This window comes from Bos indicus, chromosome 19, assembly GCF_029378745.1.
Source record: "Bos indicus isolate NIAB-ARS_2022 breed Sahiwal x Tharparkar chromosome 19, NIAB-ARS_B.indTharparkar_mat_pri_1.0, whole genome shotgun sequence".
NCBI lineage: Eukaryota > Metazoa > Chordata > Mammalia > Artiodactyla > Bovidae > Bos > Bos indicus.
Genome location: NC_091778.1, coordinates 31,006,144 through 31,022,015, shown reverse-complemented (window position 1 = coordinate 31,022,015; position 15,872 = coordinate 31,006,144). Strand labels below are relative to the sequence as shown.

General features: G+C 52.5%; 1 protein-coding gene across 1 annotated transcript; it reads left to right on the top strand.

Annotated features, from left to right (window-relative positions):
* The first annotated feature begins 4,017 nt into the window (after positions 1-4,017).
* TMEM238L (transmembrane protein 238 like) lies at positions 4,018-4,334 on the top strand. The gene has a single exon (XM_070774412.1). It carries the CDS (start codon positions 4,018-4,020, stop codon positions 4,255-4,257), a length of 240 nt encoding a protein of 79 aa, XP_070630513.1. The 3' UTR covers positions 4,258-4,334.
* Positions 4,335-15,872: the final 11,538 nt, after the last annotated feature.

Sequence of the window (15,872 nt, the reverse complement as noted above, 5' to 3'; positions counted from 1 at the left end):
GTAAGATCATGGCATCTGGTCCCATTACTTCATGGCAAATAGATGGGGAAACAATGGCAACAGTGAGAGACTTTTTGAGGGGCTCCAAAATCACTGCAGATGGTGACTGCAGCCATGAAATTAAAAGACACTTGTTCCTTGGAAGAAAAGCTATGACCAACCTAGAGAGCATATTAAAAAGCAGAGACACTACTCTGCCAACAAAGGTCTGTCTAGTCAAAGCTATGGTTTTTCCAGTAGTCACGTATGGATGTGAGAGTTGGACTATAAAGAAAGCTGAGTGTCAAAGAATTGATGCTTTTGAACTGTGGTGTTGGAGAAGACTCTTGAGAGTCCCTTGGACTGCAAGGAGATCCAACCAGTCCATCCTAAAGGAAATCAGTTCTGAATATTCACTGGAAGGACTGATGTTGAAGCTGAAATTCCAATACCTTGGCCACCTGCTGTGAAGAACCGACTCACTGGGAAAGACCCTGATGCTGGGAAAGAGTGAAGGCGGGAGGAGAAGGGGATGACAGAGGATGAGATGTTTGCATGGCACCACCAACTCGATGGACATGAGTTTGAGTAGGCTCTGGGAATTGGTGATGGACAGGGAAGCCCGCGTGCTGCAGTCCATGAGTTCGCAAAGAGCTGGACATGACTGAGCGACTGAACTGAACTGAAGAGTAGGGCAAGTGGAGAGATTTGAGACTGATGATGATAAAGAGCAGCTGCAGTAGAGATGAGAGACTCGGGACTGGGAAAGCATTTCACGAGGCCAATAGCTTCATCAAGGATGAATCTGTAGCTATCACAAATGGAGGCAGGGTATTCCCTGGTGGTCCCGTGGCTAAAAATTTGCCTGCCAACACAGGGGACACAGGTTCAATCCCTGGTCCGGGAAGATTCCACGTGCCCCAGGGCAACTCGGCCCATGCACCACGACTACTGAGCCTGAGAACCCTAGAGCCTGTGCTCAGCAACAAGAGAAGGCACCGCAATGAGGAGCCATTGCTCCACAGCTAGAGAGTAGCCCCTGCTCGCTGCAACTAGACAGCAACAAAGACCCAGAACAACCATAAGTAAGTAAATAATAATAAAAAGGATGGAGGGAGGGCTCAGCATGGACCTAGTGGGGTGGGGTGTGGGGGCAGGGGGACAGGGAGCTGCCCCAGGTGAAGCCAAGACTGATAAAGGGGAGAGGATGATGGTGCAAGAGAGTCGGTGGCAGGTCCCTCCCAACCTGCGGTTTTCCCTATAGAAGCACTGTGGCAGAAAGGATGTAATAAAACACACCAGTGACAAGCATACGGTAACACTTGTCTGTGTCCCAGCATGCAGCTTCCAAGCACTTTACACCTATGAACTCACTTAATCGTCACAGTAATCCTGTGAAACAAGGGATTATCTTACAACGAGGAAATCGAGGCCCAGAGAAGGCAAGTGACTTCTCCAAGGTCACACAGCTGATGAGTGGCCCAGGCTCGTGTGGCCAGACCTGCTCAGCATCCGAGCCCTGCCACTCAGGCGGTGACTGAGCCTTTGTCATTCAAAGAGTCAGCCCTGGAACTGTGGCTCTGGGTCAGTTCAGCACCTGGCTGGCCTGTCCCTGTCTCTGTCTCTGCCTGACCTGTAGGATCCAGGTCATGAAGAGGTGTGACGTCACAGGCATGACAGACCGTGGTGACTCTGCCAAGGGAGTGACCGGGTCCCCATTGCCAAGAGGAGGCAGGACTGTGTGGTGACAGCAGAAACAGAGATCTCTCTGAGCTGTCGGGGTGGCTGTAGCCCCAAGGATTCCCAGAAGTGGAGGGGTGGGAGAGCGCCCTAAGGGATCAGCCCTCAGAATCACTAGCTGGGGTTCGGGCATCTAGCTGCACCCTACACACCATGCTCATGGTTCAGAAAGCATAACAGATGCCTGCTGTCTTCCATTTCCCCATTTTTGTAGTTTTTTCCATCATATTTTATCACTCAAACAAAGAATTGATGCTTTCGAACAGTGGTTGCTGGAGAAGACTCTTGAGAGTTCCTTGGACAGCAAGGAGACCAAACCAGTCAATCCTAAAGGAAATCAAGTCTGAATATTCACTGGACAGAGGAGCCTGGTGGGTTTCAGTCCCTGGAGTCGCAGAGTCAGACACAACTGAGCAACTAACACTGAACACCAGTGTGCTTCGGTTAACCCAAGCTCCGAATTTACTCTTCCTCAACCCCCAACCCCACCCTCCCCATACCAGCTTCCCTTTGACCCCACATGTCAGACAGAAGAATGGTGACCAACCATTCGGGCGGCCCGGGGCTCAGAGACCTCCTGGCATCCAGAAATTTTCACACTAAAGTTGTTGTTCACACACACGTACACCAGATGCTGCTCAGGAGCCTGGAGACCTGTGGACAGGCAGGCGGGGACACACCAGCCTGGTGCTGCCCACCCCCACCCTAGAGGCCCTGCTCCTGCCCCTAAAGAGGGCAGGGTTGTCCCTCAACTATTCTTCCTAAGAGACTCTCTCTAGTCAAAGCTGGCGACAACAGACGGGAAGAGCCGAGGCTTCTCCTACCCTGGGAGGTGTTCTTGTGTACCTAGTCCCTTCTGAGGCCAGACTGGGGAGACAATGTGGATACGGGGTGGGGGCTTGGCTTTGGCGATTTCTTGAGATGCTGATGCTCCGGACTGGCTCCCTGGCTTTGGACAAGTCTTGTGTTTCAGATCCTAAAATCTATAACTTAAAACACTCTCTCCCTCGGCGATGCTTTTCACCTGAAAGTTTCTCCCTCATCCTGCTTAGTCTACTCCTAGGAAACTAAATTTGAACCCCCTGTGTTTATTTTCATTCACGTGTGTGCGTGCACTCAGTCACTTCAGTCGTGTCCGACTCTTTGTGACCCCATGGACTGTAGCCCGCCAGGTTCCTCTGTCCGTGGGATTCTCTAGGCAGGAACATTGGAGGGGATCGCCATGCCCTCCTCAAGGGGATCTTCCCAGCCCAGGGATCGAACCCATGTCTCTTGAATCTCCTGCATTGCAGGCAGATTCTTTATCTTCCCAGAGCCACCTGCTAAGCCATTTTCATCCACAGGAGAAGGCCAAAGAAAAAGTAGAGACAATTTCAGTACAGCGTGTTTCTCAGCTGACATTCACTTCTCCACCACACCCTGGGAGGGGCTGGGTGATAAGACACCCCTGTTTCACACATAACCCCTCAGGATCAACTGCAGCAGCCCTGACACAGAAAGCAAACGGGGAGTCAGTCAGTCTGGAAAGTCACACTGCCAGAGAACCAGGTAAACATTTCTTGACTTTGGCCTGGAGTTGCCTTCTGGTCCACACCCAGCCCACCCAGACTGACGCCACGCATCCCCTCCCTCCTTGGTGTCCCTGCCCTGTCTTCCCCATCTTTTCCATTGCCACCGCTCCCCAGGATCTGCCTTCAGGCCAGAGGGCACAGCCCACCTCCAGGCAGCTCGGGCCTGGGGGCTTCAGAGTGGAGAATCTACAAGACACACAGGCTTTTCCTGCTGCTGACATAGACTGCTTCTTACAGCACAATTTCAAGATCTGTTTACATGGACAAACCCTCTTCTCTAAATTTTACACAAAGCCTCCCGTCCCCACCCAGAAGAGTAGGGCAGAAGGCGGGACGGGGGTGGGGGGAAGTCCCTAGCACATCTCAGAAGCCCTGGAGGACCCACCCAGGACCAGAGAGGCCAGGGGCCAGGACAGCCCCTCCTCCAGACCCCTCCCCTGCCACGCCATTTGTTTGGCCCCCAGGGGACGACAATGTCAGGCTGCTTGCATCAGGGTCATACCTGAGCTATGAAACAGTTAAGAAATATCTTGCCCCACTGGCTGCGCGCTCATAAAGGGACATCCACCTGTACTTCCGTGTGGCTCCAGAAAGGGCGGCTCTCTCTCTCTCTTGCTTGCTCATGCCCGGCGGGGAGAGAAGGGAGCGGCTGGCAGCACCACCCCCTGCCCGTGCAGGCCGGACTGGGGAGCACAGCCCGGCCCCTCCTGCCTCTGCCTTCCAGGCGATGCTCCCGGGGAAGCTGTGGGGAACGTGCCGCCTCGGACGCTGTGCTCTCTTCTTCGGCCTGGCCCTCCTGCTCGACGTCGTGGGCCTGGTCCTTCTGCTCGTGGGCATCTTTGCCTCCCTTGACTTCTGGGACTTCTTGATCTACACGGGGTCCCTGATCCTGGCTTTCAGCCTGCTCTTCTGGATCGCCTGGTACACCCTCAACATGGAGGTGCCTCTTGAGAAACTGGACTTGTAGTCTGGCCCTGGGCAGAGGAGGAGGGACGTGGGCTTCCTGGCAGGTGGAGGAGCGCAGGGCTATGCTGCCCAGCCAGGGACCAGGTGAGTGCCCCTGATCGGCCTGCAGGGCTGGCGGGAGGCTGGACCAAACAGGGGGGAGACTGAAGGGGCAGGTGGCCCGAGGACCACTCCCCGGCTAGGGACTCTGTCCACCTAGGTTCCAGCGGCAGGTGCTTCCCTACCTGGGGACCCCTTTTCCCATGGAAACTGGAAAGGGGGTCTCCACAGACACTATTGCTTCAGATCTACCATAAGGGTCCTGCCGTGAGGAACAGGAAGTTATCCCTTCAGCTTAGAAAGTGGAGCGAGGAGCCCACCCGGGCTCTCTGTTCAGGAGAATGCTCTCTGGGGAGAACTTTGAGCGCTGCAAGAGGATGGAAAGTTCCCTGGTGGCCATTTATGCCCTCACCTTGTGGGCTGCCTGCTGCAGGAGGAAGCGGAGCAGAACCTTCCAGAATGGCCCTTCTCATTTCCTTCCTCCTGCATCTGCCCAGATGGGACATGCAGAAGGGGTCAGGACCTGCCTCCATGTCCCCTCTCAGCACACCTGCCTCCTCTCTCAGTGGTGCCCCTACCCACCACTCCCAGGCAGCCCGCACCCCACCTGCCCACCCCCAGCCAGCCTGAGAGACCAGGAAGCCGGGGGACCATGACTGACCATTTCATCCCAGCTGGGCCAGCTCTGGGTTGACCGTGTGTAACCAGGGAGGCGGATAATTGTAAGGTGTTTCACATGAACATGGAATGCAAAAGACAGAGCTGGTCTGGCCCCCACAACCCTGAACTAGAAGTGGGACTGAAGCTGGGGTCCTGGTCAGTTTGGTCATCATCCCCTCCTCCAGGTGGGCTGGACCCTACCCCCAGGCACAGCTTGGCACTCCCTTTTGATAGCTGCATGGGAAAGCAAAAGTCATCTTCGGGTTGGAAGGAAGCAATAATAACTGTGTCTTTTCTGGGGGGTTCCACCTGACCCTTGGAAGGGGGAGAGGGAAGAGCAGTTTGGAGAGGTTTCAGAAGGGGAGGATGAACTGTCCCCGGCAGGTGAAAGGACAGAGATGAGAAGTCAGAGCACCTGGGCCCTGCTCGCAGCAGTACCACTTGTTTGCTCAGGAGGCATCACGCCTCAGTATTCCCTATTTACAATTCCATCTATAAACGGGATAATGACCTGCCCCTGTTGCAACACAAGGATGCGTCAGGCACTGTGAATGCCTGTGCTGGGATGCTGTGAAGAGTAAAACACACGAGCTCTTTATCCTCAGGGAATTCTCATCAGGTGAGAGAGAGACATGAGTCAGCCTCACCAACGAGGCATCAATACAATAATAGTCTGGTGAAGATTAGGAAGAAAAGGGATATTGCTCCTTGGGAATGTTCAGTAGAGAAACTGACCCAGAAGGTGGAGTCTTACAGAGGGAGGAGGTGGCTTGAGCAAAGATCCTGGGGTAGCAGGAAAGAGAAGACAGCAGAGTAATTGAAGGACAGGCGGCAAGTGCAAGGGAGGTTCAGGGCCCCGTGGCAGGGGAAGGCCAGACCAGGCAGGGCCTAAAATCCTTTTAGTCGTGATTTCAAGAACAAGAAGGAGTCATTAAAGAGATGTAGGAAGGGGTAGGCGCTTGACATAATTTGATCTGTTTCCAAAAGACCACCTTGGCCAAAGGCCCAGATGACAATGATGGTGACCCATGGAAGCCCATCTGGGGAGTTTAGTCGCTTGCCTAAACAAGGGGTCCCCAGTTCAGTCTCCTTGTCCTGCACATCCTCCCTTCATTGAATTGAAAGTAGTTCAATAACCCGGTGATGAAGACCACGGGTCAAGACTCAGACTGTCTAGTTTGAATCCAGTCTTGTTTCTCACTAGCTACAAGACCTGGGGCAAGTTACAGACTAATTATAAACTAGTTATGACTCCATCTGGAAAATGGAGAGGGTGCTAATAATAGCCTCTATTTCAGAGATGATGCTAATGATATCCCCACCCTCATAAGGGTGCTGTAGAGATTAAGTTCACATGTGTAGAGCACCATACAAGTGACAGTTGATGAAACAAGGGGCCTTCAAATAAACCTGTGTGCTGATGTGGGTAGCCAGCCCATTACAGTGGGGTAGGACCTTCCTCGGAGACAGATATCCCTGAAGCCTTCCCGACCAGTTCCTCATGCGGCAGCATATGGTGTTAAGATTCCCCAGTGGATATGAGTGAAGGTTGCCCCAGAACTCCAGACTTCTGTCTGGGCTCAAAGGGACGTCAAAAGTTGTGGGTCCACTTACTGATCACAGTCAAGCAAATATCTCCTTCACTGGTTCAGTCCCCACACTCCGAGTTCTACAGGACCCAAGAGTCAGCTGGCCCTTCCACACAGCTCAGCTTGGACCGTGCATCCCTGATGGTATCTGGGGCCGCCCAGAGTGACAGGTTACAGCCGGGACCCACCGTGCAGGGGCCCCTCACCCCCCCAGGCGACCTCGGGCAAGTCATGCGACGTCCCTCTTGGAGTAGAAGGTTTGGTCCCCAGGAGAGGTTTCAGATTGTTTTCTGCAGAGGCCTCTGGGGGCTGGGGCAGCAGCGGGCAGGCAAAATGCCCACAGCCCATTGTCCCACCACACACACACCAGAGCCGCGGGGTTTCCAGTATGAAGGTTTATACCAGACTTTCACATAAGACTTCATGAATTTGAACCCAAGTTTTGATGCTAAAAGATATTTCTGAAACGCCTCGACCCACCCACTTCCTTTCTGTGACCTGTGTCCCTGAAGTTCTCTCCGACCATATTCACGATTTATGGGCAGTTTATAACTGGCCCAGCCAGTTCCGCAGTCCTTGGAGTGGAGCAAAGGAAAGAGTGAATGCCCCAGAGGCTTGGTGGGGTGATTGTTAGGACACCCCCACCCCACCCACCCGGAGACCAGCAAGCAGGTCGCCCCCCAGGCAGCAGTCAGGACAGGGCAGGGCCACCAGGTCTCTAAAACCTCCAAGACATTCCAGGAATTTTGGGATGAGTGGCTCATTTTTAATCCCTCAACTATGTACCAAGCGGTTTTATAATTCAGTCGCTCTATTTTCCAAAGCTTTGCTTGCTCCATGCTCTCCTGGTTGGGCATCTTTTGTAGATAAAGTTCCTGCAAAGGCAGGGGAGGACACATCCTTTCACAAGAAGGGGTGAGTTTACACTCCCTCCAAAATGTACACACACACCCCACACACATGTACTCACATCCCCATCCTCTGCACACTTTCCCAATATATACCCGCCCTGAGTCCCCTCATAAACATGCCCACAGGCACACACACTCTACGGGCACACCAACCTCTCCCATCACACACACCCAACTCGCACACAATCCATCCCCGATACACTCTCCCCACACACCCACACACACCCACATTCCTCACCTACACCTCCATACACATCAACACCCCATGCACGCACACGTGTCACAGGTCCCTCACCCGCTGCACACACACATTCACACACACATAAAAACCTCACAATCACAAGGCTTCCACATCCCATCTGCCCTGTTCACACACAAACAGGCCCTCACACCTGCCGCGCACATGCCAGAAAGACACCCCTACAGCAAGCACTTCCACCCCCAGCAACCAACGCAGAAAAGTGTGGAAAGGCACCCAGCCCTGAGCCCTGGGAAGAGCGCTTCTTCCCGCTCACAGGCTCTCCTCTCTGCCTCGGAGGGGCCTGTGAGGCTGCCAGGTTGGCTCGGAGCACAGCCGGCTGGAAAGGCCTGCCTACCTGCGTGGTGCGCGCTCTGGAGCTGCAGGAAGAGCTAAATTTTCTCCAAGTCCTGGAGAAACTGTTAATCTAGGAGAGAGCAAGCAAGTACACAGGGCCTCAAAAATGTACACGGAAGAAGCACAGTCTCACAGGGGCCTGAAAGCTCAAATGAGGAAGAGGGCTGGGGGAGAAGGGGGGTGACGTGTGGCCTCAGCTTCTGGGTCTCGAACAACAGATAAGAGCGTGCCGGGCAGAGCCGGCACCTGGGAAGGCCCAGAGGGAAAGGAAGGGAAGAATGAGATGGTGGCCCAGAAAGCGTACACAGATGCTGGGGACTGGGGTTCGGGGTCCTCACTGCTGAACTTGGAGGACGTTGAAAGCCAGATGAGGAACCTGGCACTTGGAAAGCAAGAAGGGACTGTCGATGACTCCGTGGTCTAGAGGGTGACTTGGCTAGGCTCTGATTGAGAAAGAAGTACCTGGCGTCACTTGCAGCAGGGGCTGGGGAGGAGAGTCATGGAGACTGCAGGGGTGGGGTTGGGGGGGCATTTGAAAGCAGGGGCAATAACAAGAAACTGAACCAAAGTGATGGCTTCAGGGAGGAGGGGAGAGGGACAGAGATCATGTGGGTGCACAACAGACGCCCAGGAGACATCCCAGTCTCCTTCAAGGGGGAGGGGGAGTGGTCGTGTCACAGGCTTCAGAAAACACTCCCACTGTGGAATCAGGAGAGGTCAGGGGAAGGCACGGGCTTGCTCAAAATTGGGTGTTTTCCTCTGCATATGCAGAGCTGGGGGTGCAGGGGATACTGATCAGCAGAACTGCCCAACAGGCCTAGAATGTGCAGAATTTACACTCAGAAAGGGGCTCATACATGGAGTTGGAGGCAGGGGCTGAAGACAGGACTGTGGACGGGATTGAAGCAGGTGGGATGGTGGAGGAAAGAAGGTGGGTCAGTATTCACTGGGCTCGTCACTTACTTTCAAGACTTCATTTGATGCTTACAACTCTGTGGGTTTGGGGTTCAGGTCCCCATTTTACAGCTGAGGAAACTGAGTCTCAAGGTAGTTTCAGGACTAGCTCTGAAACTGTCAAAGGCCAGCATTAGAATTCACACCCGAGTCCAGCAGACTCTGAGAACCACGCTTGTTTCACCCTGTCCAGGCTTGAGTTGACAGGTTCAAGTCTCAGACTGATCTATTTCATCTTCATTTATTCAGCCCAGGTGCCATCTGATGGAGAAGTAGCAAACAGACGTCCTGTCTCTGCAGCACCTCCTGTAACAGAACCCACAGGAGCCAGGGGCTTTCAAAACACCCACCAGGATGTCCCGGGATGGTTATGAGGGCCAGGCTCCATCAAGACACCCGAACCCCTGCCCCTGGCCACTGGCTGACTGCTGCTGGCGCCCCAACTGTCTGTGAGGGTCTGGAGAGCCCCTAACATTCACACAGTGGGGTTTTATGGCAATAACTCCCCTGTGGGCTTGGGCAGTCAATGAGAAGTCCCGTCCTCCAAGGCTCCTCTCATTAATGTCCCTTAAAAAAAAATTATTGGAACCAACTATAGAAGTCCAAATGAGATTTCTTCGAGCATGCATCACATGGAATTACTGCTCCTTCAGCTCTTCAGACAGACTGTGTGAGCCCCTGGATGGTCTACCTCACTCATCCTTCCATGTCGTCCAGTCAGCACATGGTGCATATTTCAACTTGCCAGCTGACAAGGCAGATGCAGAGCCAGTGTTGAGGGCAAGGGCCCCCTTCCTTGGCTCTGGACACCGGGAACCACCAATGCTGCCCCCGACTTGCACAGCTGGACCATGGTGGGGTGGGGAGCTCACGTCAAGCTTTTGGTCAAATGAAAGCCTCTGGGGTTTTTCTGACAAGCAAGCTGGGCTCCGCTGCACTGTCCTTGAGTCACTCATTTCTTGATCCTAAGAGCAGTATTCTATTTTTATCTTGATTCAAGTGCATCTAATTCAGTGCAACCCAACTAGAGTACTTGGATCGGGGCGGGGGGCGGGGGCAGGGGGGGTCAACCTTCACAAGCTCATCATCACTAATTTATATTTTCCACGGTCTAATTTTGTACTTGTTATTTATTTGTCACCCAAACCGTGTATGTGTTTCTTAGACGCTGCCTCAGATCTTTTTCCGTGTGAGGTAGTTACCTAAATAAAAGAGTCAACTGGCCTCTTGTTTTAACTCGACATTAACTGTTTCTGGAGCTTTCCGGGTGGCTCTAGTGGTAAAGAACCTGCCTGCCAATACAGGCAACATAAGAGACATGGGTTTGATCTCTGGGTAGGGAAGATGCCCTGGAGGAGGCCATGGCAACCCACTCCAAAATTCTTGCCTGGAGAATCCCTCGGACAGGGGAGCCTGGATGGCTACAGTCCATAGGATCGCAGAGTCAGACATGACTGAAGCAACTTGGCATGCACACATACACACACAACCTGTTTCTGAGTCTATGTGGTTCCATAACAATACCCAAACTCCCAGCTTTAGGGCAACTTCTCATTTGTTTCACCTGCCTCTGTGCAAATCCTGGAATCATATGTTCAGCTTAGCAGCTCTTGGGAAGAAACGCACAGAACCAGGTGGATGGAGACAGTACATGCGTTATTCTAACACCATGGAAGCTTCTGGAAGCTCTGTGCTTGGCCACCAGCCTGGCTTCTCAGAATTAGGCTGGACTCGGGAACCTGAGGGCTTCCCCTCAGATGGTGGCCCAGAAGGTAAACAATCTGCCTGCAATGGTAGGAGAACCCAGATTCGATCCCTGGGTCAGGAAGATCCCTTGGAGAAAGGCATGGCAATCCACTCCAGTATTCTTCCCTGGGAGATCCCATGGACAGAGGAGCCTGACGGGCTACAGTCCATAAAGTCACAGAGAGTCGGACACAACCGAAGCGATTTAGCAAGCATGCACGCACCTGGGGACCCAGGTTAAGAGCCAGAAGTGAGAAGGCACTCTTAGGCAATGTGTGTGCAATGTCGGGGCGTTCCCACAGGGGCAAGGCTTGGTCTGCAGCTGAGCATCTGCCAGGGCAGGACCGTATCTCAGGGATCCCTGATGGCACAGAAGTAGAGGCCACAAGCGCCACACTCCATCTCAGAGATGATGGGAGCAGCACCCTGCCAACGGGATGCGGACCCCCCAGGAGTCTCACTGAAAGAAGACTCCAATTCAGGGAGGGCTTCCATTTCTTACAGGCGCCAGGAAGTATTACTGCTGCATTTGGTGTCCTTAAGACACTGTCCATTTAGAGAAGGGGACTCTGAAGCCTCAGGTGACCTGAGTTTCCCAAGTTCAAGCAGCTCAAGAGCAGCAGAGCCAGGACTGGGGCCCAGGTCTGCAGGCTGCCTGTCGAGCCCTCTCTGACCACCCTCCCCACCCCACCTTAAGCTGCTGACAGACTCTCCCGAGCCCTGCGGAGCACCAGGCAGCTGGAGCAAGCTGGGCAGCAGCCAGGGCAGGTGAGCACCTCATGCTGCAGGTGAGTCATGAACCAGCATGTCTCGCGCTTCACCCTGGCTGTGCTGCGCACCAGGAATGTGACCCTAACCAGGTTTCCACGCTGCTCTGTGTCACTGCAGATGACAGGGCCATGAGCCCATGAGCACCTACCACCCAGGGCAAGCAGGGAAAGAGCAAGGAGGACAAAGAGGGGCTGCGTTTCCACCAGACAGGGACACACAGAGCTGGGTCAGGTCTGATCGGGGCTCATCCTCCCAGTCGGCTGGGCATGGGACACCTCCTACTGCCCCCATGGCCCCTCTTCCTATCTCTTCCCTTAAGAGACAACTGGTCTTTTTCAGTGACCTGACTCAGTCCACTCTGCCACTTACAAGCTGAGTGACCTTACAGGTGATCCTGGCCTGTTAGGGGGTAATATTATAACAATAATGACATCACAGTCACAGGATCATGTGTCATTCAGTGCTGGCTTTCTAAGACTCACAGCCTTCTGAATGTAAACATGTCACAGAGTATCGTTTCCCCTTTTGTAGAAGTCAAAACAGAGCTATGAAGTTTAGGTCACCTCCTCAGATGCCTAATGACTCCAGGACTGCAGGACTGGTCACCTGTAAAGTTTTTACAGTCAAGACTGCCACTAACAATCAAGTCTACACTTCACACAACCTTGTTTCCACGCTTTACTGCAGACAGGATCCACAGGGACCCACAAAGCCAGGGCAGATGGCAGATGACTAGGGGGCAGGGTTGGTCCATCTCAGCTCGGCAGCCCACCCCCAATCAATAGCCTTAAAGCCCCTCTGAGTCAACTCATCTCTCAGTAAAATTACAGTGTCGTGGAGGAGGTAGATCAGAAGCTGAGCCCCTCAGTGTAGAGGCCGGTTCCAAAATGTGTTTAGGTGAAGGACCAAAGAACTTTCTGAGTAAAGACCTGATGGCTCAGACGGTAAAGAATCTGCCTGTAAGGCAGGAGACCCAGGTTCGATCACTGGGTTGGAAAGATCCCTGAAGGAGGAAATGGCACCCTACTGCAGTATTCTTGCCTGGAGAATCCCATGGACAGAGGAACCTGGTGCGCTACAGTCCATGGGGTCACAAAGAGATAAGACTGAGCAATTAACACTAATACTAAGTAAGGGAAAAGAGAGTCAGGCAGACAAGTGTGCTTCAGCAACTACTTCACACAGGCATGCCCAGTGTCCTGCATTTCCCCACACCCCTGCTTGTTCTCAGGGAAGAAGGGCTGTAAGAAGGATTAGGCAAAGCTTGGGGTAAAGACCTGTATAAGATACCAAGGCCCATACATTGTCACTTGGGCACATCCAGCACAGACCTGGGTTGTGTTGGTTCCTGGTAAACATAATGATATCTGGCAGAAAAGTGACACACAGAGGTGCTAATGTTGTTTATTGTTCAGTCGTTCAGTTGTGTCTGACTCTTTGTGACTCCATGGACTACAACATGCCAGGCCTCCCTGTCCTCCACCATCTCCCAGAGTTTGCTCAGATTCACGTCCATTGAGTTGGTGATGCTATCCAACCATTTCATCCTCAGTCGCCCCCTTCTCCTTTTGCCCTTCTGTAGAGTCCAGGCTACTGCAGCCATTCTAGCCTCTGCTGTCGCCTGGAGCAATGAAGGGTGACTCTCAAGGTGCGGTCCTGGGACAGCAAGTCAGCCTCACTGGGAATTTCTAAGAAGGGTGAGGGCTCCAGCCCTGGTTGGGTGACCAGCTCATCCCAGTTTTCCTGCACTGGGGATTCCATCCCAGACCTGAACTGAGAGGCCTCGGGGACAGGGCACTGCAGCCAGACTTTCCAAGCCCTGGGGATTCCAGTGCACACTCAAGTCCTGGATCCTCTATGGGGAAGGAGCTCTGAAGCCCAGCTTGTGCTTGGAGGCTGCCCCCCAGCTGACCCCATCTCCTCCACTGCTGCCTCGTCCACTGTTGCATGGAGTCCTGGCCGGGCTGGACCAGCCCTGGGTGGCTCTGTCAGCTCTGAGGGACCTCACATCCTGGCCAGCCCATGCTGTCCTGAGTCAGCTGCCACTCATGTCCCTTGCCAGCCAGGGGGTGGTTTTGCTTTCTTCTTGCTTCTTCTGCATTTCAGTTTTTAAGACAATTAAGTTTCCTGTTGTTTCAGAAGAAAGTCAAGAGGGGGAAGCTGCTGGAGTAGAGGGACAAAAAAGGAGGGAAGAGGCAGGAGAAAAGTCCAGAGGGAAAGGGTAGAAGGCACTTAGGGAGTGTGAGCAAGTGGGAAATAAGAGTGCTTCTCACGTGTGCTTCCTGGACCGGCAGCAGCAGCCTGGCCTGGGACCATGTCCTACATGAAAATTCTTGATCCCGCCCCAGACCTTTGCAACCAGGAACTCTGGGAGTTGGGCCCACTTGTCTGTTTTTAAAAGTCTTCCCACCCTTTGCTGTCCACCTGAAACGATCACAGCATCGTCAATTGGCTATATGTGCTCAGTCATGTCCGACTCTTTGCCACCCCATGGACTATAGCCCGCCAAGCTCCTCTGTCCATGAGATTTTTCCAGGCAAGAACACTGGAGTGGGTTGCCATTTCCTCTTCCAGGGGATCTTCCCGACCCAGAGATAAAACCTGAGTTTCCTGAGTCTTCCTCCATTGCAGGTAGATTCTTTACCACTGAGCCACCAGGGAAGCCCTAATCAGCTATACTCCAATATAAAATTTTTTTTAAACTTTTTTATAAAAGGAAGAGAAGGAAAAATAAAAAGTCTTCCTAGTAACTGTGATGCACATTACAGCTTGAGAACCACTGGGCTGAATAGCTCTACTGGGTTGGTCAAACAGTTCATTCAGGTTTTCCATAAGATGGTAGAGTAAAATCTGAACAAACTTTCTGGCCAACCTAGTACATAAGCAGGCAGACTTCACCTTGATCTTGAGTTTCAGTGTTTTTTTTTTTTAAATTTCTGCTTGGGGTATGGTGACTCAGTCCTGACATGCTTCTCATACATACCACCTCTTGGCCTAATAACCTCCTGATTTTGCAGAGTTGGAAAGAAATGGCTGTAACATGCCTTACTCTTCCCTCACTCCCCCAGACCACTGGTACCACCAGCCTTGGGCAGTTCTAGACCATGCAGCCTTTTTCTAGAAGGGTTTTGAGCCTGGAAAGAACCCTAAAGAGCCTCTGATCCTATGTTATTTTCTGACCAATTCAATACTGAGACCCTGCTTTATTATTTTTCTCCCATTTCTCCCATATTGTCTGGATAAGGGCTGTTTGCTGAAGAGACTAATCATTAAGGAATAATTAATTCATTTCCCCATTATTTATTAATCAAATGCATCCATAACTGGGTCTGCAAAAAGCAGAAAACAGATGTATTATGGTTTCCATTAGAGTTTTTGAAACATTTAAAACAATCCATTACAACCACCATGAACCCCTAGGGACCTGGGAAGGAAGAGATGAAATGAGAGATCCCAGACCTCGGCTGCCGGAGTGAACAGAGGCAGGAGGAGGAAACAGTGAGGCAATCAGCAACAGTCTGCAGGCTCCTGCTTCAGTCACTCAGGACTTTGCCCGCCCCAGGAGCTTCCCCCCACCCCACCCCTGTTTCTGGGTTTCTCCAAAGGGCATCTCACAGATTCATGAACAAGCCAGCCCTAATCCAGGGAGGCTTTTGGCCAGTGGCTATTGTCTCTGCTCCCTCCTGCCCCACCCCCCATAGCAGACCCCAGACCCTCCTCCTCCTGCAAACGCTGGAGTCATCTTCAGTCTCCACCGTTAAACACACTGGAGCCCCTACAAGACACCAGGCTAAGGGGACAGCTGTGGCTGAGTTGTGGAATAACCCCCTATTCCCCTCGGTCAGGTCATCTTTGAGCCCAGTTGCATTTCTAGGTGGTAAAGAAATGACTTCTCCCATTTCTGCCTATAGAGCCCCTGTTCAGACATGAATTCATGGGAGCCTGGAGATGAAGGCAGGTGATGGATCCCTCTTCCCCCTTGATGACTAAGGTTGTCCTACTGCCTCGGGCTGGATGGGCCTGTCTCTCATTGTCTGGGACACTGGTCAACTGAAGCATCTCAGGGCAGAGGTGAGCACGCTGAGGTCCAGAATGCTAAGTGACTCGGCCAAGGCCATGCCACCAGCAACTGACAGAGCCTGGACCCACAAACCACTTTGAAAACTCACATAAGCCATGCATTAGGCAGAGTACTCAGAAGGCTTTTGCCTCAGTAGTGGAGCACATTATTTCTAGACTAAATGCTACTCTGATCTTGCATAACAAATTCACAAGCAAAACTCAATATGATCAAATTACTTTACCTGCTTGTAAAATACATGACAAAAATTGTATAAAGGCCAGGAGGAGA

Excerpts from the sequence above, each read along its gene's own strand:
- TMEM238L (XM_070774412.1), top strand. The coding sequence starts at position 4,018 with ATGCTCCCGGGGAAGCTGTGGGGAACGTGCCGCCTCGGACGCTGTGCT.